The 23,685-nt window shown below is 36.9% G+C and overlaps 1 protein-coding gene across 2 annotated transcripts in view; it reads left to right on the top strand.

Moving 5' to 3' along the window:
* Positions 1–23,263, top strand: part of HERC2 (HECT and RLD domain containing E3 ubiquitin protein ligase 2) — a 107,353-nt gene extending 84,090 nt beyond the window's left edge. Inside the window, exons 76-92 of one of the 2 annotated variants that reach the window (XM_013129594.2) lie at positions 39–154; positions 262–460; positions 1,575–1,789; positions 2,776–2,953; positions 4,638–4,799; positions 5,927–6,018; positions 6,888–7,027; positions 8,112–8,299; positions 8,951–9,148; positions 11,014–11,097; positions 16,869–17,010; positions 17,773–17,967; positions 18,068–18,180; positions 19,081–19,271; positions 20,404–20,509; positions 21,455–21,667; positions 22,262–23,263. In XM_013129594.2, coding sequence (XP_012985048.2) covers positions 39–154; positions 262–460; positions 1,575–1,789; positions 2,776–2,953; positions 4,638–4,799; positions 5,927–6,018; positions 6,888–7,027; positions 8,112–8,299; positions 8,951–9,148; positions 11,014–11,097; positions 16,869–17,010; positions 17,773–17,967; positions 18,068–18,180; positions 19,081–19,271; positions 20,404–20,509; positions 21,455–21,667; positions 22,262–22,534 — 2,805 coding nt within the window. In that variant the 3' untranslated portion in view covers positions 22,535–23,263. The remainder of the gene's footprint in view (positions 1–38; positions 155–261; positions 461–1,574; positions 1,790–2,775; positions 2,954–4,637; positions 4,800–5,926; positions 6,019–6,887; positions 7,028–8,111; positions 8,300–8,950; positions 9,149–11,013; positions 11,098–16,868; positions 17,011–17,772; positions 17,968–18,067; positions 18,181–19,080; positions 19,272–20,403; positions 20,510–21,454; positions 21,668–22,261) is intronic. The other variant, XM_005151396.4, reaches the window with a different exon arrangement.
* Positions 23,264–23,685: the final 422 nt, after the last annotated feature.

The raw sequence follows: 23,685 nt of genomic DNA, 5'->3' as shown, positions 1-23,685 counted from the left end.
TATTTTTGATAATTTGATTAATCCAAAATATTTTCCAGGTGGCAAAGAAAATCCGAGAATTAATGGCAGATAATGAAAATATGGATGTTCTTCATGAGTGCCATCATATCTTTAAGAGAGAACAAGATGAGCAGCTTGTCCAGTGGATGAACAGGTTATTTCTTTCAGCTGTCATTGGTTTGGTCTTGTGATGCTTTATTATACAACAATAAAATGCATTTCTTGTGACTTCTAAAATTGTTTGTTTTGCGTTTTCTGCAGACGACCTGATGATTGGACACTTTCAGCTGGAGGGAGTGGAACTATTTATGGTTGGGGTCATAATCACAGAGGACAACTTGGTGGGATTGAAGGGGCAAAAGTCAAAGTCCCAACTCCATGTGAAGCTCTTGCTACCCTTAGACCAGTGCAATTAATTGGTGGTGAACAGACTCTATTTGCAGTGACTGCTGATGGGAAAGTAAGGATACAACAAATGATTGTTAGACTCCCTTGAAATATTTTATCCTCAGTCAGAACATGTTTGTCTAAATAAAAAGTGACGTGTATAGCACAGATTTATTATAATTATTTTACTTTTTCAAGGAAACTGAACTATACCAACTCTACCAGTGCAGTCTAGGAATTTGGTGTACTATAGCATTAAATGCATGAAATAATGCACGTATTTTAATTCTCATTTCAAACTGTGATGAGATTTTGGAATACAAGTAATGTGCTCACAGAGTCCTATAAGCCAGGGTAAACAGTAAAATGTGGTGGTGATTATGTCTCACTGACAGGACAGAGGTGTAAGTGGAATCTGAGATTGTTGGCAGTTGGCTATATGCCTCTTAAGTTAGATACTGGAGGATCTAATTTGCAGATGCTTAAATCCTGAGTGAAAAGGAGCATCTATGCAGAGGCTTAGTGGAAGGTATAGGAGAAAAAAGTTCACAAATTTGAAAAAGTATTTTATATAGTTTGCAGCTTTGTGTAAAGGATTTGATCAAGAACTTTAACTTGAGCTTTTTCTAAGTTACATTCATACAGTGAGATACTGTAATGATTCTGCAGCAGTCAGTATCATCCTTGTTAAGGATTCACAGAAAAGGACAGGTTACTGATATTGCTTGAAATCATTCTGTTCAGAGAAATTACTTTCAGATAGACAAAGAGAATGAAAAGCAGTACTTAAAACTGTACTTATGGGATGTAAGGGGAAGAAGCAGCTGTGTTCAGGTGTGTGCAATCCCCAGAAGAAAGAAAACAAGGCTAGTGCTGCTTGAAAGAGACCCACATGTGATACATAATTTTGTGCCATTATCACACAATGCTATGATTTTCTCATACTTTTACAGAATCAGCCTTAGGATTTAAAACAAAACCCATTAAGTCAGTAATGGTTTGTATGGTCTTGAATCTAGCCGTGTTTTCACAGGGTTTTTTTTTTTTTGTGAAATACTTCAAAATATTTCTTACTTCCCAGGAGAGAGAAACTTCTTTTTCTTTAGCTGTATTCTAGTATACGTTCATTAAGAATTCTTCTCTACAGCTCTCGTGAGTGTTCTTCAATTTTATTCTTCATTTTAAAGCTGTATGCCACTGGATATGGAGCAGGTGGCAGGCTTGGAATTGGAGGAACAGAGTCAGTTTCTACTCCAACTTTACTGGAATCCATTCAACATGTGTTTATAAAGAAAGTTGCTGTGAACTCAGGAGGAAAACACTGTTTGGCATTGTCTTCTGAGGGAGAAGTTTATTCCTGGGGTGAAGCAGAAGATGGTAAACTTGGCCATGGAAATCGAAGGTAAGTAACACTTTGAAATGTGATTTTTAAAAATTGTTAATGGATACTTATTATAGTTGTTATGTATTTGAAGTGTCATACGAGTACTGCCTATATATATGCAGTGTATATATATATACTGTATTCTCTCTTAATATAGTATATGTAGTATATACTATATATATATATATATACTTATATATACATATATAAGTGAGTGTTAAAGTAGTGGTGTGGAAATTTACATCTTTAAATGAGAGAATCGAAGTATTTTCAAATAAATGGTTACTCTGATTTCTGCAATTCGATATTGTGTTGTAACATATCTGTTAAAATATACCTATGCTAACATACCTATGAATGCTAAAGTCCAGTGATTTTCCTTTGGCATCTTTCTTGTAGGTATGCAGAACTTCAGTACAGTTCAGAGAGCTAAACTGCCATCCTGCTTCTGATTTCCACATGCATTGTTGCCTCTGTTAATGGAGAAGTTCTGTTGTGTTAGAGGCAGCAATGTTAGAGACATGTTAGAGTCAGCAATGTTAGAGACAGCTAACATTGTTAGTCAATGTTAGAGACAGCAATCCCCAATCCAAAGGGGATTCTGAAGTCCCTGGGGGGCAGCAGTGCATTTTATGCTAGGAATTTTTATAATCTATATTAAATTGGTTAAATTGATAATCTATATTGGATTATATACCAGATTTTTCCAGGATAAATAGTTAGCTTTTACTTGATTTTAATGGAAGCGCTTTTGTAGTTTCAGCTTGCCTGTAATGTTGTAGTTCAGTAGATGATAAAATATATCTAGCTTTTATCGTTCTCTAAAAATACTTCTGCATGACTAATTAAACAAATCTGTATGATATTAAACTGAAATAGAAGCAAATACTCGGTTATTTTAGGTGTCCTTGTACTTATTTTAACTCTCCCCTCTCCTCCCATATTTTTTGGAACATGAATGGTTTGTTCTAAAAGTCTTGTCAAGACAACTATTTTTATTCCAGCCCTTGTGATCGTCCTCGTGTAATTGAATCTCTGAGAGGTATAGAAGTGGTTGACATTGCAGCTGGGGGAGCACACAGCGCATGTATTACAGCTGCAGGAGACCTTTTCACATGGGGAAAGGGAAGATATGGACGCCTGGGTCATGGAGACAGTGAGGACCAGCTGAAACCTAAACTGGTAAGAAGCCTTTGGAGTTTCATACAGTCTTAGTCCAGTTCTCACCTTCTGATTATTAACTTTTTGCATTTCTGCATATAAAGAAATGAAAGGGCAAAATGGTGGCATGTATTTGCAAGAAATTAACAGTTGCTTTAGAAAACAGGAATGGATTGGATGGAGTAGAGCTGTAAAACTTTGCTAGATGTCACTAAACAGCTTATAAGGAATTAGTTTTAGAGAAGACTTACAGGAAAACCCCAAATCAAACACCCCACCCCTCCATAAGTAAATTCTACACCTTCATAAGAGTAGTTTGCACTGAAAGTAACAAGTGAGCTCTTTATCTGCTGAGTACCTCCATTATTTACCACCTGGAAAACATACCAGTGATGACAGCGATACTCGCTTAGTCACTTGAAACTGTTTCCTTCCTGATGTTACTGTACTCTTTAATTAATCATTAATGAATACTGGGATTTTACTGAACTATATACTAAGTTAGTAAGAATTTAACCTAAGTAATTATGAAGTATTTAATTGTTATTTGCTAAAAACACTTAAGCAGTCACTGAAGATAGCTGAAATGGTAGATTTGAGAACCAGGGCAGAATGGAATGTAGGAAGAATGAGTAAACTGATTTTTCTGTCGAGTTATAATTCAACCATCATGTTTCTGGGAGCTGGACTGTAAAACTTAAGGTAGTAATATTAAGACAACTGCCCTGACTTTGAAATCTGAGATCATTTTGTTACCTGTGTTCTCTTGCTGAAAATACAGCCAAGGGTGAGATTACTGTAGTTGAATCAAGCTGAATGTTAGCTTGCTATTTTTAGTCAAGGCTCTCTGCATATATTTTCTGTTCATGCAAGCATTAAGGTTTTTTTCAGTGCTTGAAACTGCCTACATATATAGAAGTGAGTGTTAAAGTAGATAAATGTATGATGAGAATGTATGGTGAGATATCATACGTTCTTTGTCCAGTTTGGGACCTTATCACTTGTATCTGCATGTTCTTGTTCCCCTGCCTCCAAAACCACAAGGTCTGTCCATCTTCTTATACATTTTTCCTCCCCTTTATGTTCTTGGTTACTTTGAAAATAGATAATCTGTGAATAAGTTGAAGTATGTGAAGTTCTGTACAGCTTTGGACTATGCTGCCTATAACCTGTTTCAAGTAATGGTGAGGGTTGGGAGGATGTGGTGGTAATGTGGGTTACGATCCCTTTACTTTGTGAATCCAGATCCCATACTTTATCACTAGATGGCAGCATTTCAAAAGATGTTAATTAAATTCAGATTATGCTGCAAGTGCTAGAAAATTGTAACCTAATACGGGATTATTTAAAAAGAAGATTTTTTTTCCCTTACTATATGCAACACTCACCCATAGAGCTTGAAATAATTTCAAGAGAATATAGTCTTTGATAACCTTACGTGTTTTGTATGAATTGTTTTCCCTGACTTTTTAGGTCAAAAAATGTAACTAGTTCACCAATTAAAAAGAATGATCCATAACTAGTTTTTGTTTTGCTGAGTTGAAAACAGCAAAGCCCTTCGAGTTGCATTTGTTTTTTTGTTACCACTATGTTTCAGACTTGACGTTCCAGTGAAGCATGTCTCCAAGCTGGGTTTTATCATCTTTTCTGAAAGTAAATCACTTAAGCCTTTTATTGTGAACAAAAATGGGGTATTTCTTTACAGGTGGAAGCTCTCCAGGGCTGCCGTGTGATCGACATAGCCTGTGGCAGTGGAGATGCACAGACATTGTGCCTGACTGATGATGATACAGTCTGGTCTTGGGGTGATGGAGATTATGGAAAGCTTGGGAGAGGAGGCAGTGATGGATGTAAAGTACCAATGAAGGTATTTGAATATAATTTGTTCATTGTTTTAGAAGCCATGAGATTGATGTCGAACACTGAAGACAAATTTGCCAATATGTGCAAACTTACATTCATCCTGAGACATTAGGAGCTTTCCGATTGTTGTTAAGAATGAACTTGGTAGGCTGCAATGATGACTCTTTAAATTTTGTGCTGGCTGTTGAAGCTGCACTTGAAGGTTTTTTCTTTGGAGAACATTGCTGGTTCCAGCAATATTTCTCATTTTAACTTTGGTTCCTGTCAAAACATTAGATTTTGCCAAGAAATTTTTGTATTTCCTTGTGTTAAAAAATTTCCATAACACTGTTGAAGTCATAATTTTGTTCCAGAAAGGGGTAATCAATTAATTAAAAAGTAATCTTATTTTAAATTAAACATTTCATGTGAATGCATGTTTGACTTGGAATTTCTTCATATGTTACAAATGGAATCCATGTAGCCATCTAATTTGAATACCAGCTTTTGTTATGGAGGTGAATATTATTTGTGTTAGAGAAATGTGTAAGCGTCACTGTGTATACCAGTGCACAGTGGATTTTAGATTCTTAGAACAGAATCACACTTTACTACCTGGATACAGGTGTCCCCATTCTGTTTCCAAATAGACAAGGTCTAACAGCTAGTCCCAAATAAGTTTTTGTTTCATCATGTAAAACAAAATGGAAATAGCTTGTTTATGTTTCATTAATCATCAGTCTCGTAGAATTGATGGTAAAGTGGTGTAAGACCTACACAGAATAGACTGTACAGGAGATTTAGATATTTTCCCTGTGTTGGCAGAATCACTTTGATGTGCTGTGAGCTAGGGGTGATTAATGTTGAGTATTTGGAGACAGCCTTACTGTGTCTACTGAGGGGCAATTGCTGAGTAATTATTGGCAAAACATACTAGAGATGATCTTCAACAGTTCACCAAATCTAAGCTTCTTTTTAATGTATAAGTAGTAAATAGTAGAAAGATGAAAGTAGAATTCTGCTATTCATGTACGTAATTTATAAATACATGTATAGACACACACTTGTATGTTATGTTTTACTTAAGACAGTGCAGTATGAAACTATAGCTTCCTTAATTAACTTTGATTTCATTTGATATTATTTTCCTAGATTGATTCCCTCACAGGCCTTGGAGTAGTTAAAGTAGAATGTGGATCACAATTTTCTGTGGCTCTTACCAAATCTGGAGCAGTATATACGTGGTAAGTATTTTGTATTAGGTATTCTGATAGTGTGAGATGCAACCTTGTCAGCGATAGGCATTAATTAGAGTTATACTGCCTTCACTGCTTTGATTTCCTCTCCCGTTCCCCCCCCCCCCCCCCCCCCCATCAAAAAGTTCTTTGATTCCCTCTGTCTTGACTAGTAATAAAATTTACCATTTTGGTTAATATTTTATGCCATTTGAATGAAAAATCAAAGCATTTTTTCTTGGAGACCTAAGCACAGAGTTGACATCTCAGGCATTGACCCCACTGCAAGATGCATAAGTTCCAAGGAGGTCAACAGAAGAATAAGCATGAAGTATCATGTAGGGTGGAAGATGATAGTCTAAATAATATTCTTGTGTATTATCGAAGTTGTGTGTAACTTGTGGTGGCTGTAGTCTCAGAATGTGATTTTACTTCATTGTTTTAATTTTCCTATGCCATTCCAAATTTTGTAGCTTAAGGTACTAAAATGTTTAAAAAGACTAAGCAAAGTACCTTTCCAACATCCTTCTGCTCCCTTGTTTGCATGGCATTACAGATACCCTTAAACTGTACAAGATTCCAGTCACTGATGTCAGTAAACATACAGATGAATGCTTCTAATACTTGGTACAGATAACAAATAACCCCCACAAAAGGGGTAAAAAGTCGTACACAGAGTAAGTAGGAGCAGCATATTGGAGGTTTAAGAGTTTTTACTGTATTGGCAGAAGCACATAAATGTTGCACAAGCTAGGGATGTGATTAATGTTCAGCATTGGGTTATTTCATGTACAGATCAAACACCAGACACAGTCTGTCATTCTGTTTTTTTCCACAATTAAAACACAGTTTTGAAATGCTTTATATTCTCTGTGTAGGGGCAAAGGAGATTACCATCGGTTAGGCCATGGATCTGATGACCATGTGAGAAGACCGCGGCAAGTACAGGGACTACAAGGAAAGAAAGTCATTGCAATTGCTACTGGGTCTTTGCACTGCGTTTGCTGCACTGAAGATGGTATAAAAATCAAATTTACTTACTTCTCAGTACTGAATTTGAAATAAACAAAACTTTATTAGTTAGCTATTGGTAGGTTGTCCTTGCTGAAAATCCTGGTCCTCTGTGTGCATTGGGTTATCTTGTGTTTGCATGTGTTGCATATTTATTGAGCAACAAGCATGTTACTGATTTGAAATGATCACATAAATCCAGCTGGAAGTTTATAATTAATAAAAAATAGAGTATAAATCTTGGTGGTCAAAGGAAAACACAGAGCAGTAAAAGTAATTACTTTTAGTAACTTTCTGGTCAAGCAATAAAATGAATGGATTTTGCTTTTTTGACAGGGTCTTTCTGAGCCTGCTGAGGTGTTTAACTTGCTAAATGAAGCACTGCACAAACAATATTGCTTCATACAGAGCAGACTGAGATACCAAATACTCTTTGTAGCAGATTCACTCCTACATTTAATGAAGTTTGCACAATAACTGAGTGTTTTATAGGAGCAAGGGGCTGCATGGTACTTAGTTGCCAGCTGGGGTTAAACCACCACCGAGTGAAATAGGGTATAGCTGCAGAAGATGAATGCTCAGAAACAAGGTTGCTATTTTAAAAGTATTTTCCAATTATTTTGCAACAGTAAGTACCCATTTTAATGTCCTCTATAGTAATACAGTTTATTACAAGATACTTTATTTCATCTCATGTGAAATGTTAAGCCTTTTAAAACTGTTCTTTAATATCAGCATTTTTTGATATCAGACTGTCAAATGATGGTTTCTAGTGTATCCATTGTTAATTCTTATGCTCCACCATTTCCTTCTGTTCTGGAACAAAACTTTTAATTTATACAGACTATAAGAAAATACATGCATCTCATGCTAGCTGCACTGTTTAGACCATGGGTCTAACTTTGTCACTTAGGATCCATCTGCACTGAAGAGTGGATTTCAGGGTGGCCATCAGTCCTAGAAGTCTTGATCACAGTCCAGGGCCTCATTCAATGATTCTATAAATGCTAATTAAAAAGGCGGGGAGGGGGAGGGCTTGGCAAAAAGCTTTTGTCTTACCTTTAGAACAATTAATTTTTTTATTGGTTTAGGGGAAGTGTATACATGGGGAGATAATGATGAAGGCCAACTTGGAGATGGAACAACTAATGCTATTCAAAGACCACGCTTGGTTGCAGCACTTCAGGGTAAGAAGATCAACAGAGTAGCCTGTGGCTCAGCACATACTTTGGCTTGGTCAACCAGTAAACCTGCTAATGCTGGCAAGCTCCCTACACAGGTAATACTTTTTTGTCTTGTTACGTTCAGATTTTAAACATACATAGTACACTTATTGCTGATCTTCCAGTAAACATACTTATTTTCTAAATTCCCACATAAGCTTAGTGCTTTGCTTTGACTTAAGTTTGAGCCAGTTATTTGGTTTACTTCCCTATTTCCAAAGAAGGATTCCAATTTTCTGAAGTGAGAAAGCCTCTTCATTGTGTTGTTAATCCAGTGCAGAACAGTAACTCAGTTTGCAAGTCTGTATGAATTTTAATTCCAGCTGTGAAAATCGGACGCCTTCCAAGGGAATTCTTCATTGCTTGCCTTACATTGAGAAAATTTTGAGTATTGTGACTTTCAGCTATAATGCCTAGGTGTAGTGATGACAGGATGTAAAATATATCGCTTTATGGATAAAGAGGATTGTAAAATAGGGAATAGCAAGAATAGTCCCAACTGTCGTGTTTCTAATACTTGTTTCAATTTAGATACTACTGGTATCCTTGATAAACAACTGAACTCTGTGTATTAAGTTTTGACAGTGTGAATAAGCAAATATCTGAATTTCTAATACAAATTTACCTATAAATTTATAAATTGTTCTGTTTAATAAAATTATGTATACAATAGTTTTAAATAACATTTGGATATCATTTTATCATAGGTTCCTATGGAATACAATCATCTGCAGGAAATTCCCATCATTTCATTGAGGAACAGGCTTCTGCTGTTGCATCACATTTCTGAACTCTTCTGTCCTTGCATTCCAATGTTTGATCTTGAAGGAAGACTTGATGAAACCGGCCAAGGACCCTCTGTTGGGTTTGACACATTACGGGGAATACTGATATCACAGGGAAAGGTATTTATCAGAACGTTTTTAAAGCAGAGATTTGTAACTGTAAGTGAAATGTACTGTTTAACTGTTTCTGAAGAAAATAGAACTAGATGTCTCGATTTGTGTTCTGATTATGCAAACTGCTTTCTTTGTGTGATCTTTTCATTATGTTTCCCTCAGTTCTTCATCGTAGTGCTTTTTTTGTGTTGATCTTGAAAATAACTTTACACTGTAAATCTTCAGTTTGCTGTATAGCTGAATTCTCCTAGATTATTCAGTAGATGCTATCCTGGAAAAAAAGATAAGATGGGTATGAAATGGGCATTTTCTGCTTTCCATATTTCAGTTGTTATGATCAGGTGATACACTAGTTGATCCAAAGCTCTATGCAGGTACAGACTTGATTTAGACTGGGTTAAAAGTCTAAAGAAGACAGAATACCTAAGAGTTCAGTCTCAAATTGATAAAAGAAAATGGATTTTTATATAGTTCTAAGTAAAGTCAGTCATGAGAAACTCTGGATAATTACAGTGCTTCAAGGATACAACACTTATTAAAAACTTCAGAAGTGGAAAGTCTTTAAAAACATGACTTGCCTTCAGTATGATCATCAGTTCTGGATCTGAATTTTCTCAATGTCATAGTAATTTGTCTCAAGAAAAATTATAAATTTATATAAATAGACATAATCTGCTGGGACATATATTTGAAGAGAGAAGCAATTATATTTCCCTCTGCAGTGCTGTTCTGTGTCCTTAAATAAGGCATGACTATAACTACACTCCTTAGCGCATACTGTCTCAAATTCTCTTTCTTAAGACTCCAGTGAGACTGTGTAGTAGAGCAAACCAGCAGAATACATGCATGCTTCACAGACCAAGAGAAGATCGCACAATTTCCATCAAGAACTAAACTGAAAAAAAAGGAAAATGAAATCCTAGCTAATTCTGTTCATGACCATTTCAAATGTTAGTGCTATTGATAAGGGAGTCTTTAGGTGTATGATGTTAAGTATAGGAATGGCTGTGCAGGAGGCCCATTCAACATAATTTACTTAAGAGTTTGCAGAACAGTTACAGAAAGTCTTTGGGTGTAAGATTAAATGTCATATCAGGCATATTTTATGTTGAAAACATTCAACACTGACACCAGAATTTGTGATGCCGTATTCATGTCTAGGCATTTAAGGCAAGTTTACCTTCAGAGATTCTAAAGACTTGAAAATCTTTTTAATGCCTGCTTGAAACTGACCATAAAATTTGATCCAAGTATTTAGTGAGAGAACCTCAGATACTTGAATTTGCATGAAGAGTTTATTTTTTTATTTTATCTAAACTTCATCTTTTTGATTGTTTTTCTCTGGCATTAACTATTCTCCATATGCATGTATTATTCTGGTACAAACTAATTTATATCTGTACTTAGCGGCATGTTAGTTGCTTAGTAATAACTGACTCTGGGTGCAGTACAGCACCCAGCTTTCCAGCCATGGTTTTGAGGGATACAGGAGAGACTTTTTTCTTTACTTTAGTATTCCAGCTGTTCCAGGCTTGAATTGTATTAGCACAAATAACATGATCCTTAAGTAACATATCACAGCTTTATCTTATGTTGCTTTTTGGTTTTCTTTAGTATTTCAAAATTGTTTGATGCTTGTTTGCATTTCTTCTAAAATAAAACTAGAGGTACTGTGCTCTTTCTAGTGTTTTGTGACTTAGAAGGAAATTGCTGAAGGATGGATAGTATAGCAGAATCAGTTTATCTGTTTTGCTTGAAAAATCTTTTTTTTTTTTTTCCCTCCCTGTTCTCCCCTTCTCAAGTTGAACTAAGTATGTGTTTATCTGTGAAGCTTTCTTCTTTGATTGCAATTTTGTATTTTCCTTTTATAGGAAGCAGCCTTCAGAAAAGTTGTGCAAGCAACTATGGTGAGAGATCGTCAGCATGGGCCAGTTGTAGAGCTCAACAGAATACAGGTATCTTAAGCTGAAGTTTAGATTTTAGTATCTTTATATTGTCTGCAGTTCCATACATTTATCCAGTCAATTTGTTGTAGATATTTGGTGTCCAAATACTGAAGAGTTGAATTTTCATCAGAATCAAACAATGAAAAAATGAATGAAGCAAGGGCTGATTGTTTTCTTTATAATATGTTTTCATCCATGCTCTAATTGTTTGCAAGGGAGCAGGACTCTTGTTGAAATATTAAGTGAATGATTTAGATTCTCATGAGCAAAGTATGTCCAGCTTGACAAAGGACCACTTTTTCAAAACTTGCTACATTAGATAGTCTTAAGATAGTAGCAATTCTCGTGCCTTTCTTACTTTTCCAAATGGTCAGATGAATGAATCAGCTGTTGCATTCATAACAGAGAACATGAAGGGTGAAAAAAAAGGGCAAGAAAAAAAGTGCCTTTGAATATAATTAAAAATCAGGCTGATAAATTGTTCTTTGCTGGTTATCATGTGGTCGTATTGATTGTAGAACTCTTTTGATACAAAAAGGCTTTTTGCCTTGTCATTGACATTGGAAAATGGAATGTTGTGCGTTAGGCCAGAGGAGTCTTTTTTTTCAGAGATATTTCTGTAACATAGAGTAATAAAACATTGTTTTTGTTTAAATGGACTGATGCCTTATCTTACAAAGTCCTCCTGCATTTCTTTCCATTAGTGGGGTTTTTTTGTTTGTTTTTTTTTTTTTAATTTTGCGTTATAAAAAGTAAAAAACATCCTGCTCTTTTTAAGGTTAGAATGGAGAAATTGTGTAAAAATTTTGACTAGTTTTCTGTTAGCAAACGGAAATACATGCTGTTGTGGCTGGACTACCCTGTCTCTTCTGCTTTGCCATTTTTTGTGGACACTTGAAATTTCTGCAACTCACCCAGGTGCTAGACTGCTATTTCTCTAGCACAAAATTGAGGATAGGTATTTTATGCTTTGAGGTGTAGCATGAAGGCAGGTTTGAATGCACAGCGACAGTCTGGGACACTATTGGAGAGCTGCATAGGGCAGAAGAAAACAAACTTGGTGCAGTTTTATCTATGCTACTTTTTGGGAATAGTCATTAAGTTAAATTTTCCAAAATGGCACCTGGACATTTTAAGTTGCCTAGTATTTAAGAGAGCAGAGTTACCTAGTATTTAAGTAGCAGTGTACCTCATGTGGCATCAGACAGCGTGTTATGACCTATAAGCAGACACATTCGTAGTGCTGTTAAATCATATCTTTGCTTTTAGATGGAAAAGATTATTACAGCAGTTGAAAAGAATTTCCCCCTATTACAAGGGGAACAAATTTCAGTTATTAAGGAGGATGTCTACTTTCAGGAATGTAATACTGCAGAGGATCTCCTGGTCTTGTGTTGTCTGCTCTTGTGAGAGGAATGTCATACATATGAAAATACAAAATCCTATTTTAAGATTTTTTTTTTCCCTCTTACTAGGACTCCTTTCTAAATTTGGGTTACGGGAATCTCACTGTCGTGATGGTTAAAAGTTATCTGATCTTAAAGTAGGCACAGCATATCAATGAATGAATTATTTGTTCTTTTGTGAGTGTTATACTTCAGTTTAAATCATGTTCTTCTGTCCTTGTTACTGGCTTCTGCCTTATCAAATGTGCCTTTAAAGAATGCTCATTCAATGAAAGTCTTCATTTTCCTACACTGATCAGGCTACACTATTTTTGTCTGCTTATGTAGAATGGTCTTTCTCTACCCCTCATCTTTTTATACTGTATTTTTCTGTGTAGCATTTCAGTTTGAGCATAGATAAGTGGAACTTCAAGGTACAGATGAGACGGTGCCTGTGCTTTTGCAATTATCACAGTGATACTTCCTCTTCTGGAGATTGAGTTCATGAGATCTCCTTGAATTCTATTTGTTTTCTTCATAGTCTCATTTTCTCTGTTAACAATACATATTTATCTTTCTTAGCTGTTTCCAGCTCATAAGCTGTCATCTTTTTGAAAACTTCATTATTAATCTCTAAGTGTATGGCTTTATGTAATAAGTTCCACTGGGTTGGACAGAGTTCCACCGAATGGTCAGTATTTCAGTGGGCAGTCTCAGTCTGCTTGAGGCAAATACAAGGTTTTGTTCTTCAGATTCAGAGAAAGAACTTAAGTTTTGGTCTTCGTCCTTTCACAATGATTTAATGAGATCACAGATTAATTTGATCGTCTCTCCCCCTTTGTTGCAGTGTTTCTCATCACAATAAGTGATTATTCACTGGAGAAAGTTCTTGAATTTCATTTTTCCACAGTTCACTGTATGCTGCTTTTAAGCTGATGCATTTCTCTTTGGTCCAGGAAGAGTTGATCTTCCACAAGCTGGTATCTTCTGATGGCAGACTGTTTTATGAAAATCCCTCTTGGGTTCTAATCAGTGTATGAACATGTTTTGTGCTACAAATTTATCAGCAAGAAGGCTTGAACTGTATTTTAAAAAGCTTGAGATACTGCATAATCTGTGTTTAATAAAGCATGTATTAAATCAGGGTTATATCTGACCCAGTTCAGCCTAGTCAGCCAAATAGATTTCACAGGATACTTATTATGCCTCTAAAAGGGATGCTTTGGAAACATGAGCCAGATGCTGTGTTCCAGGCTTGTACAATAAAAAGCTAAAATACCTGTGTGGTAATCATGGCCTAAGTATATTTGTATGAATTTTTGCCATTTTTCAGTAAAGTGTTTTTGCTACTAAGCAAATAAATTCTAATATGGGCATCTGTCTTTGTCAGCAAGCAGTATATTAAAGTGCTGGCAGAAATACCAATAATCCTTCGTGATGTTCTTACATTGCTTTGTTAAATGTCAAATTGTAACCATTCCTGCATCTAAATGATCAGATTAAATGAAAATTTTGTGTTGCTAGTAAATGAATACTAAATTAAATGTGTAATAACAAATCTGCATGCCAACCTATTCAGTTCAGGCAGGATTGCTTGTCTTTTTGTTGTCACTTGATTAATTCCTATTTTAGGTCTGAGGTTTGGAAAAACAGTGAATTAACTACTGCTTTCATAGACCTTCTACTCATACTTTCCTCTTTTTAAGAGAAGACTCAGTGAGCTCTCAACTTAAAACTTCTTGGGCATACAAATTTCTTAGAGTTCCATTGGATTAAAACCAGCTTGCACTGATACAGAACATCTTATACTGGGGGAGAGCTTGAGTGTGTCAGCTTTTCAATAAAACCTGGAAGAAATCTGGTGGATGTTTTATCCAAAGCACCAGAACAACTTGATTTTTGAGATGCACTGTAGCTTGGAATAAGACCAAGCACAGATTAGTGGGATGAGTCTGGTTTATTTCTGAATGAGCAATCCCATGGAAACTCGTGAACTGCATGCACTGTAGGAGTTCCTTTGCGGACAGGGGAGATTAAGAATATGAACTGCAGAACATGAAGAGGAGGGAAGAAAATCTTGTGTTTCTCCAGCTTTCTGTTTACTTTCCATTTCTTTCCTCTCTATACTGGTGAAATGCTTTTTGTATTTTTAGCCACTTAGTGTTCATCTCTTGCAGCAAAACCCATGGGAATTTCATTGTATGCTGTTTCTTATAAATCTTCATAAAATCTTAAAATCCATTTTTTCTGTAAGAGCCTAAGCAGAGTAAAATGTTACTCTGTGTATATGTATTTTGGTAAAGCTTACCCATTTTTCGAGATTCCTAGTAAGTCTCTGTCTGGGTGTATGCAGATGTATATATACATATATCTATATGATGGTATATTGAAAATGTGGGATCTGAGCATGACGTGAATGGTATGGAATAAGGGGTGGATAATGTCATGGGTTCAGCAGTAGCAGTCATTTTTTCTCCCTCTTGGTGGCTGGTGCAGTGCTGTGTTTTGACTTTCGGGCTGGAAGCGGTTACTGGTGGCACATACGTTTTTGAGTTACTGCTTAAATGTTTGTTTTTTGTCCAAGGCCTTTTCTAAGCTCATGCTCTGCCAGGGAGGAGGGAGAGATAGGGCGCCTGGCCTGGGCTAGTCAGGGAGGTATTCCATACCACAGCACGTCCTGCTCGGGGAGGTAACTGGAAGTTGGCCGGAAGGGGGGGAGTTAGCTCTTCCAGGTTGGGCTCATTTCGGCGGGTGGTATCGTATTCTCTCTCCTTGTTTATTTCCTCTAACACTGATTTATTAGTGGTAGCAGTAGTGATTTGGGTTATACCTTAATTGCTGGATTGGTTTTATCTCAATCCATGGGAGTTGTATTCCTCTGGCTCTCCTCCCCATCCCTCTGGGAGTGGGGAGGTGGGGGGGGGAAAGGGTTGTGTGGTACTGCGGGACACTGAGGTGGGGTTTTAAACCACAACAGTCTCATAGATTCATATTAAAGTATCATCATTAATGAATATAAGAACAATATGTATTCAATTTTTTGGCCAACACAGCCGCTTCTGATATGTTTTATGCATGGAAAACTTATTCAGATTTGACAGTTGAATGTGTGGGAGACAGGATGCATTATCTAAGTGGATTGCAGTCCAGAAAAACTAATTTTACCACGGCATTGGCTGCTTCTTCAGAATGAGGAAAGAAAGCTTTATCAACAGATTTTATCACTGATATCCCTTGGTCTTTCCATTTTTCTTTAAAGGTGAATGATATAATGCTGAGTAGAGACAGGTAAACAGTGAACTGTTTGAAATAATGATAACTAAAGTGTCGGTGGTTGTGGGAATGTAAAATTAATTATCTAGGAAAGAAAGCCCATGGCACTGTCAACTGAACTAGTGAGAATCATTCTGTCTAGCCGCAATGAGCACACCTATTGTTTTTCCAGCTGTAACAGTATGTTAAAATTGCTAAGGCTGAATCAACCTCCAAAGTTTTTAGTTTAATTAAAAAAAAAGAAAATAAAAAATTGCCATTTTGGTCAAGGGAGGTGATCCTTCCCCTCTACTCAGCACCAGTGAGGACACACCTGGAGTGCTGGGTCCAGTACTGGGCTCCTAAGTACAAGAGATGTGAACATAGAAGAGAGGGTCCAGGGAAAGGCCAAGAAGATGCTGAAGGCACTGAAACATCTCTCCTGTGAGGAGAAGCTGAGAGAGTTGGGACTGTTCCGCTGGAGAAGAGAAAGCTCAGGGGGCATTGCATTAACACATATGTTTGAATACTTGATGAGAGGGTAAAAGAAGATGGAGTCAGGCTTTGCTCAGTGGAGTGGCCTTGCCCAGCAGCAGGACCCTAGGCAATGGGGCAAACTGAAACATGGGAGGGTTCCTGACCATCAGGAAACACTTTCTCACTGTGAGGGCAGCCAGGCACTGGCACAGGCTGCCCAGGGAGGCTTTGGACTCTATCCTCGGAGATACTTGAAAGCCATCTGCCAATGGTCTTGGGCAGCTGGCTCTAGTTGGCCCTGCTTGAGAAGGAGAGTTGGGTCAGATGGCTTTCAGACATAGCTTCCAACCTTAACCATCCTGTGATTCTGAAATAGTTCTGGGCTTGCTAACAGCCTGAGATTTAACGTCCTTTTGTTCTCCAGAAGAGGATTGGGATGTAATAGAAGTCTGATACCTCTTTCTAAGAATGGATACTGAAAAATACTGTAATGTTGAATTTGAAATTTGTTCTTTTGTATATATCACAAGATACACCGTGGACTTCTGCAAATGTTTCACTGAACACACTAGTATTTTATAAGCATTAATCTTACAGTCTGATCTGCACAGTGATGCCAGCTGAAATACATTCTTCCTTGACTTTTACAATGTGCTTACTCAATAGGTAAAACGTTCCAGGAGTAAAGGAGGACTGGCTGGGCCTGATGGCACAAAGTCAGTATTTGGACAGATGTGTGCTAAAATGAGTTCCTTTAGCCCTGACAGCCTTCTGCTTCCTCATCGCGTTTGGAAAGTCAAGTTTGTTGGTAAGAGGATTCTTTACTCCCCAGCTATTTTGTACTTTACAGTTCTGTTCAGGTTTACTTTTTTGGAGGACCTGAAGAAGGAAGGGATATAGGAAAACAATGCATGTGTGTAGGCAGAGGAAGGTGCTTGAAATGTTAGAAAGTAAAAAAACCTTTTAAAATGATGTTATAAAAAGCCCTCAAGATTAGCAGAAAAGTCTATAATTCTCCTCAAATTCCAGGAGCAACTGTTCTGCTTGCAACAAACATTCTGCAAAACCTAAACCTGCTTTTCAGCTGTCTGAATTGGTAAATAATCCTGGCTAGCCAGTTTTACTGGTAGGTTTGTTTCTACAATTCACACATCACTTTGAGTTTTTTTGATGAAAAATATTTTAGATTGATGAGCCATTCTATCTACTGTATATAAGATATGCAAAATACATCTGGTTTAATGTGTCATTGCTTGCTTTGATTCCCCTTCCCTGCGCCCCTTCTTATTTTGGTTAGTGTATATGGCAAAAATGCTAGTTATACACTGGTAAAACAGTGGTTTTGACACTCTGACATGCTGTATAGTCTTCTAAATAATACGATGTACAATGAATTGGAAATATCCAAATCAAAAGCAAAGTATAAAGGGTTTTTTATATGAACAGGTATGACAGTGTACTTTTAGTAAACTGTTGTTTGTTCAGTCACCTCTGTAGAAAGAAATATGATTTATTTCAGTATGTATTTTTGAAAGAACATTTAATTTTGAGCCTTTTTTTCTTCTCCAAGGTGAATCTGTGGATGATTGCGGTGGAGGTTATAGTGAATCAATAGCAGAAATGTGCGAAGAGCTTCAGAATGGGCTGACCCCTCTGTTAATTGTGACACCAAATGGAAGAGATGAATCTGGAGCAAACAGAGATTGTTTCCTGTTAAATCCTGCTGCAAAGTCACTCTTGCATATGAACATGTTTCGTTTTCTTGGTAAATTAGTGGCAACACTGTAACGTTCTACTTGCTGTTAGATCCTATATTCAGAATATTGGGAATCTAACATTTAAAAAACCTATGTTTAAACTTACAGGTGTACTTTTGGGCATTGCTATCCGGACTGGCAGCCCTCTGAGCCTCAATCTGGCTGAGCCAGTATGGAAACAGCTTGCAGGAATGAACTTAACAATTGCTGATCTCAGTGAGGTAAGTGTGAAGTTCCTGAGTACAATGTCATGTACAGAAGGCAAACAGACTTTAGCATAATTTTTTCCCCAGTGATTTGCTTCCCTGGTTTCTATATTCTTGCATTTTGACTAGCCTTTTACATTTTGATCCAGTTATACAGGAATGACTTGTATTCACTATTAAAAATATAAATTTAAGTAATTCAAAAGTAGTTAAATAAACTACTTGAATTCTAGAACATTCACAAATCCTCTCATGGATTTGACTAGTTGAATGTTTGTAGTCCCACTCCAACCTTCCAGTAGACCTTTCTGTAGCTGTTACTGTCTGTTGTGCCAAGATGCAGTAACTGATTAGGTGCACACATCTACTTTGTTTTGAAGTAAAAGACTGCTACTGAAAATATTTTGTGCCTACATACCGAAGACATCAGACTTTCAATTTCTGTTTGCTGAGCTCAGTAAATGTGGAGTAAGAGTTAGGTCTTCATTATGAAGAGGAGTTTCTTCTCAAATGCTGTTACGTAGAAATGCATTTACTGTAAAAGCACTGAGTCGTTTGTCAGTAAAGGGATTCCTTTTGTACCAAAACAAGCATTGGACTTTGTAGAGATTATTATGTTTTTAAGCTTTAAATATATTTTCCTGTGTAATGCAGTTTCTTGGCAAATGCTCCCCCAAAGGATTGAAATCTATAACACATGCACCCTCTCACATCAGAGTATAATGAAATTTTATGTAAAATACTAAGCCATTTTATGTCTTTGAAATTAAGTTAGATCAGTTGTGGTCAGAGATTGGACAGTACTTTTGGTAGATGAGACAGGATGGCTTTGGTATGAAAGAGATGCTTTTGGTATGAAAGATGATATATAGTGCTAGTAAACTGACTTTAACTTGGGCTTGTTATTTTCAAAAGGTTGATAAAGATTTTATTCCTGGCCTTATGTACATTCGAGACAATGAAGCTACTTCAGAAGAGTTTGAAGCTATGAGCCTCCCATTCACTGTGCCTAATGCAAGCGGTCAGGATATTCAGTTGAGTTCCAAGTACACCCATATTACACTGGATAACAGAGCTGAATATGTGAGGCTGGCAATAAACTACAGGTTTGTTGAATACGTCTTTTAAATTTTTGACATAAATAAGCTTTTTTGTTCAAAAAATATGTACGAACTTCTAAGTAATACAGTACTTTAATGTCTTGTATACAAGTATTTTAATATTTTCATATGATTACAGTGTTGATTTTCCTATTTATTTTAATCTATCCAAAGATTAAAGTTAATTTTTAGGAAACAAAATAAACTAGCAGATATGACTCTAAATTTGAATAGCTTTCCTGACAGCAGTTTTGTCAGCCAGTTGGAGGTGGAACCAGTCAGGTCAAGAAATGCCCCCTCCATCTAGTTCTTTACAGTAAAGTAATGGGCCTGATCATTAAGTTCTTTATGAAGAGAGCTCTAGATTTAGTACTAAATTTAGTAAATTGTTATGTTCCTTTGAAGAAGTGATTTTCTTCTCTTGCCATTTCTGGCTATCTTCAAAGGACAAAACTATCATCTGAATAGAATCCATGTGGAAAAGTGGATGCAAAAGAAAGATCAAGTTTGTCCTGACATCTTGCTTTATTTTGATGATGACAAGCCTAAGGACAGGATTTGTCAATGATGCAAATCTATGCTCTGGAAAGCTCTGTAAAACATGTCAGAAATGATTTGACAAGAAACCAAAAAGCAAGCCACAAATCATGGGTGGCAACAGAAGCAGCAGAGTCTTCTAACATTAGAAGATGTGAAATACTACTCCTGTCCCCTCAGAACATCATGTTTTAGTTCACACACATTTTTCTTTTAACATAATCTCTGTCTAGGGTTGGGAATGTTTGGGGTCAGAATTTCAAAACACAGCTATTCTCTTCCCAAGAACATCTTGCTTCCATATGGGGCACTTCTTCTTGCCAGGCCATATGGGGTTTGTTCTTCCCAGGCACAGCACGCAAATAATACTGGAAGTGAAATATCCTAAACATTTGGAGATACCTCTCCATACTGAGCTTGTTGTGCAATGAGTTGGTGTAAAAACCAGATAGTCAACTCTCTAGTGTGATAAATGCTTATTAATGTTCCTTAGCTTATAGCTGGAGACTTGAGGATGAAGTTTCCTTGATAGTACAGTAGTTGCTGGAAATAATTGCTAGAAATGGCATTCACAGAAACACTGAAAAATGTGTCTCTGCAGGCTTCACGAATTTGATGAACAAGTTGCAGCAGTTCGTGAGGGGATGGCCCGTGTTGTTCCAGTTCCTCTACTTTCACTCTTCACAGGATATGAACTGGAAACTATGGTAACAATTTCTGCTTTACTACCTCTGCCAGGCTAATTTGGAGTGAGATTCTTTGCTTACATCTTACTAATCAAGCAACCTCTGTTCCCCAGCCTCCCCCCACTACTCCCCCTTTATATACTGTTTACAGTGATCACTGTGATTGCAAGCATTTTGTCCAAGGGTAGACTAGAAAATGTTTACTTGCTCTCTTGGTATTAATAAGATTGTGAGGATTGCTTAGGCTGGAGAAGAGAAGGCTTGGAGGGGGCTTTATCACTCTCTAGAACTACCTGAAAGGGGGTGGAGCAAGAAGGTGGCTGGTCTCCTATCTAACAAGTGAATGGAAAGAGGTAATGGCCTCAAGCTGCACCAGTGAAAGTTTAGATTGTATATTAGGAAAAATTTCTTCACCAAAAGGGAGGTCAGGCATTGGCACAGGCTGCCCAGGGAAGTGGTAGAATCACAGTTCCTGGAAGTGTTCAGAAACCATGTAGATGAGGCCCTCATTGACATGGTTTAGTGGTGGTCTCAGCAGTCCTGGGGTAAAGGTTAGACTTGATGATCTTACAGATCTTTTCCAACCTAGCTGATTCTTTGATTCTGTGATTTTGATGTAGCTGAGCAGTGATGTAATTAATTATTTCTGGATTATCATTTGTTAAACAAAACCAAAAAACCCACGAAGTGTGGACCTGGGAGGTAAATTGGAGATCTTCATCCCAAGTAAAATGTTTAATTCTTTGTGATTCAGGGAAATGAAAGAAGGTTCATTATTGTCCCCTGATGAGAAGATTTGTATTTAGTGTTATTGTAATAGGAGACTGTACACAGCACTGCAAATATTTGAATGTTCATTTTATCGGTGTAAAAGCTGATCAAATATTTTAGAGGATGGAGGGAGCAAATCACATGTAGTTGATTTGTTCAGAATTTTGTAGCTGATCATTACGTTTTATTTTTCAGGTATGTGGAAGCCCAGATATTCCACTTCACCTTCTGAAATCTGTAGCAACTTACAAAGGCATCGAGCCAACTGCTTCCTTGATACAGTGGTTCTGGGAAGTGATGGAATCCTTCTCCAATACAGAGAGATCTCTCTTCCTTCGTTTTGTGTGGGGCAGAACAAGGCTGCCCAGGACTATTGCAGACTTCAGAGGGAGGGACTTTGTTGTTCAGGTGATGCATATGGGATGGGCCTATGGGAATTCTATTTTAAAAAGCTGGGAGTGGAGAACTAATAGCATAACATAGCAAAACCAGGCGGATTTAATGAAAATGTTTATGCCACATTACATTGTAGATTTCAGTGCAACAGGGACCTATAATGTATCTAAATACTTTTCTCTGTTGACTTGGGCAACTAGATGTTCATTTCCTGACCATTTGCTTCTCTGGATTTTGATAGCTTTCCACTGTCATCAACTGTTTTTGCTGCCATTTGTTTAGCGTTTGATGCAGCTCAGTTAATCATTTCAGCTGGATTAAAACGCCCCACAATCTTCAAATCATATTTTGGTATTTGCTGAAGTAATAGAATCTTTTTTAGATTGTTCCCAACCACACAGTCATAATCAAAGAAGCTCATATATGCCTGGTTTTATTTATTTACTCAGTGTAGAGAAAATGGATTTGGCCTTTTCATTGTTCTTTTAAGAAAGTTCAACATCTGAATCACAAATCTAACATGCTGTTTAAAAAAAATCTCAATTGTGATATTTATTTGTGGTTTGGACAGTGAACCAAAACTATTTTGTTTTTTGTTTTCAACAGGTATTGGATAAATACAACCCTCCAGACCACTTCCTTCCTGAGTCGTACACTTGCTTTTTTCTCCTGAAACTGCCCAGGTATTCCTGTAAGCAAGTATTGGAGGAAAAACTGAAGTATGCCATTCACTTCTGCAAGTCTATAGACACTGATGATTATGCTCGGATAGCGCTGACAGGAGAGCCAGCAGCTGATGACAGTAGTGATGATTCTGATAATGAAGATGCGGATTCTTTTGCCTCAGATTCTACACAGGACTACTTAACAGGACATTAAAAGAAAAAAATAAGGGATAGTTGTCACAAGCACTGAGGCAAAATGCCAAAATGACAATGAAGCCAAGGACAGTTTAGGTCTCAGAATATAAACTAAATAGAGAGGGGATGGTAATCTTCTGAACATGGAGAAAGTGTTTGCTACTCACAATAGGAATTAAGGGTCACAGCTTAAACCATCAGCTTAGAATAAATGGCACAGTATATGGGCATTTAACATTTATTTTAAGAGCTGAAAGTGGCCCCCCATAATGCTGCACTACATTTAGAACCTTTGTGTTTACTGAAGTGTTGTAAATGTTTATATAAATATGGTAGTGCAGCATCCAAAAGGCAGTGAAACCTTTTAAGTTGTGGGTGCAATAGGTTTTTTCATATTAAGTGTTGTGTTCTGTGCATCTTCTTGATTGTATATTGGAAATACTGTGCAACAACTGAATAGTATTATAAATATTTCAATTAACTTTACTAGAAGTTTGTTAAAGATTTTTGAACATTGAATTAACATTATTCCTTGAAATTCTTCTATAGATAATAAAAATGGCCAATAGTTTCACCTCCACCCCTCGTTTGTATATTTTAGCTTATGCATTATTTATCTCAAATTTGATACCTTTCTGTGAACAGCATCATAATTCTTATCATGGAAAGTGTACTGTATATAATTTGTGCCATGTAAATGCAAAAGTTATAATTTCCCTCCAAATAAAAGTTCTGCCACAGAAGAAAATGCAATGTGGTTTTTAATGGTAATGCAGCTGTTACATAGGATGAATATTGCAATGGCTCTAAGAGATGTTTCTGCAACTTACAGTTGTTGACCAAGTGTGATGCTCCACCAGTAATTATATGCATTGACATAGGCAGAACATGAGCTACAGTAAACTCAGAGCAAGTCTTTCCAGCACGTTAGTGGTAGCGATTACGATTTCATATCTGTAGGACATAGAGCAAAGCAGGAGCTACCTGGGGTCTGGACTCAAACTGATCTAATACTTGAGATTTAAACACAGTTTCCACAGAACTGATTAGAGCTGGATGGTAAACCAGGCTTCGTCCTGGTTTTATTATCTGTCTTTTCAGAGCAAAACCTGGTTTTCCAACATCCCCTGTAAAGGCTTTTATGGACAAAATTCTGGTTTGGAAGTTAAC

Source organism: Melopsittacus undulatus, chromosome 2, assembly GCF_012275295.1.
Source record: "Melopsittacus undulatus isolate bMelUnd1 chromosome 2, bMelUnd1.mat.Z, whole genome shotgun sequence".
Taxonomy (NCBI): Eukaryota; Metazoa; Chordata; class Aves; order Psittaciformes; family Psittaculidae; genus Melopsittacus; species Melopsittacus undulatus.
The sequence above is the reverse complement of the archived record's forward strand: the minus strand, read 5'-3'. Positions and strand labels throughout refer to the sequence as shown.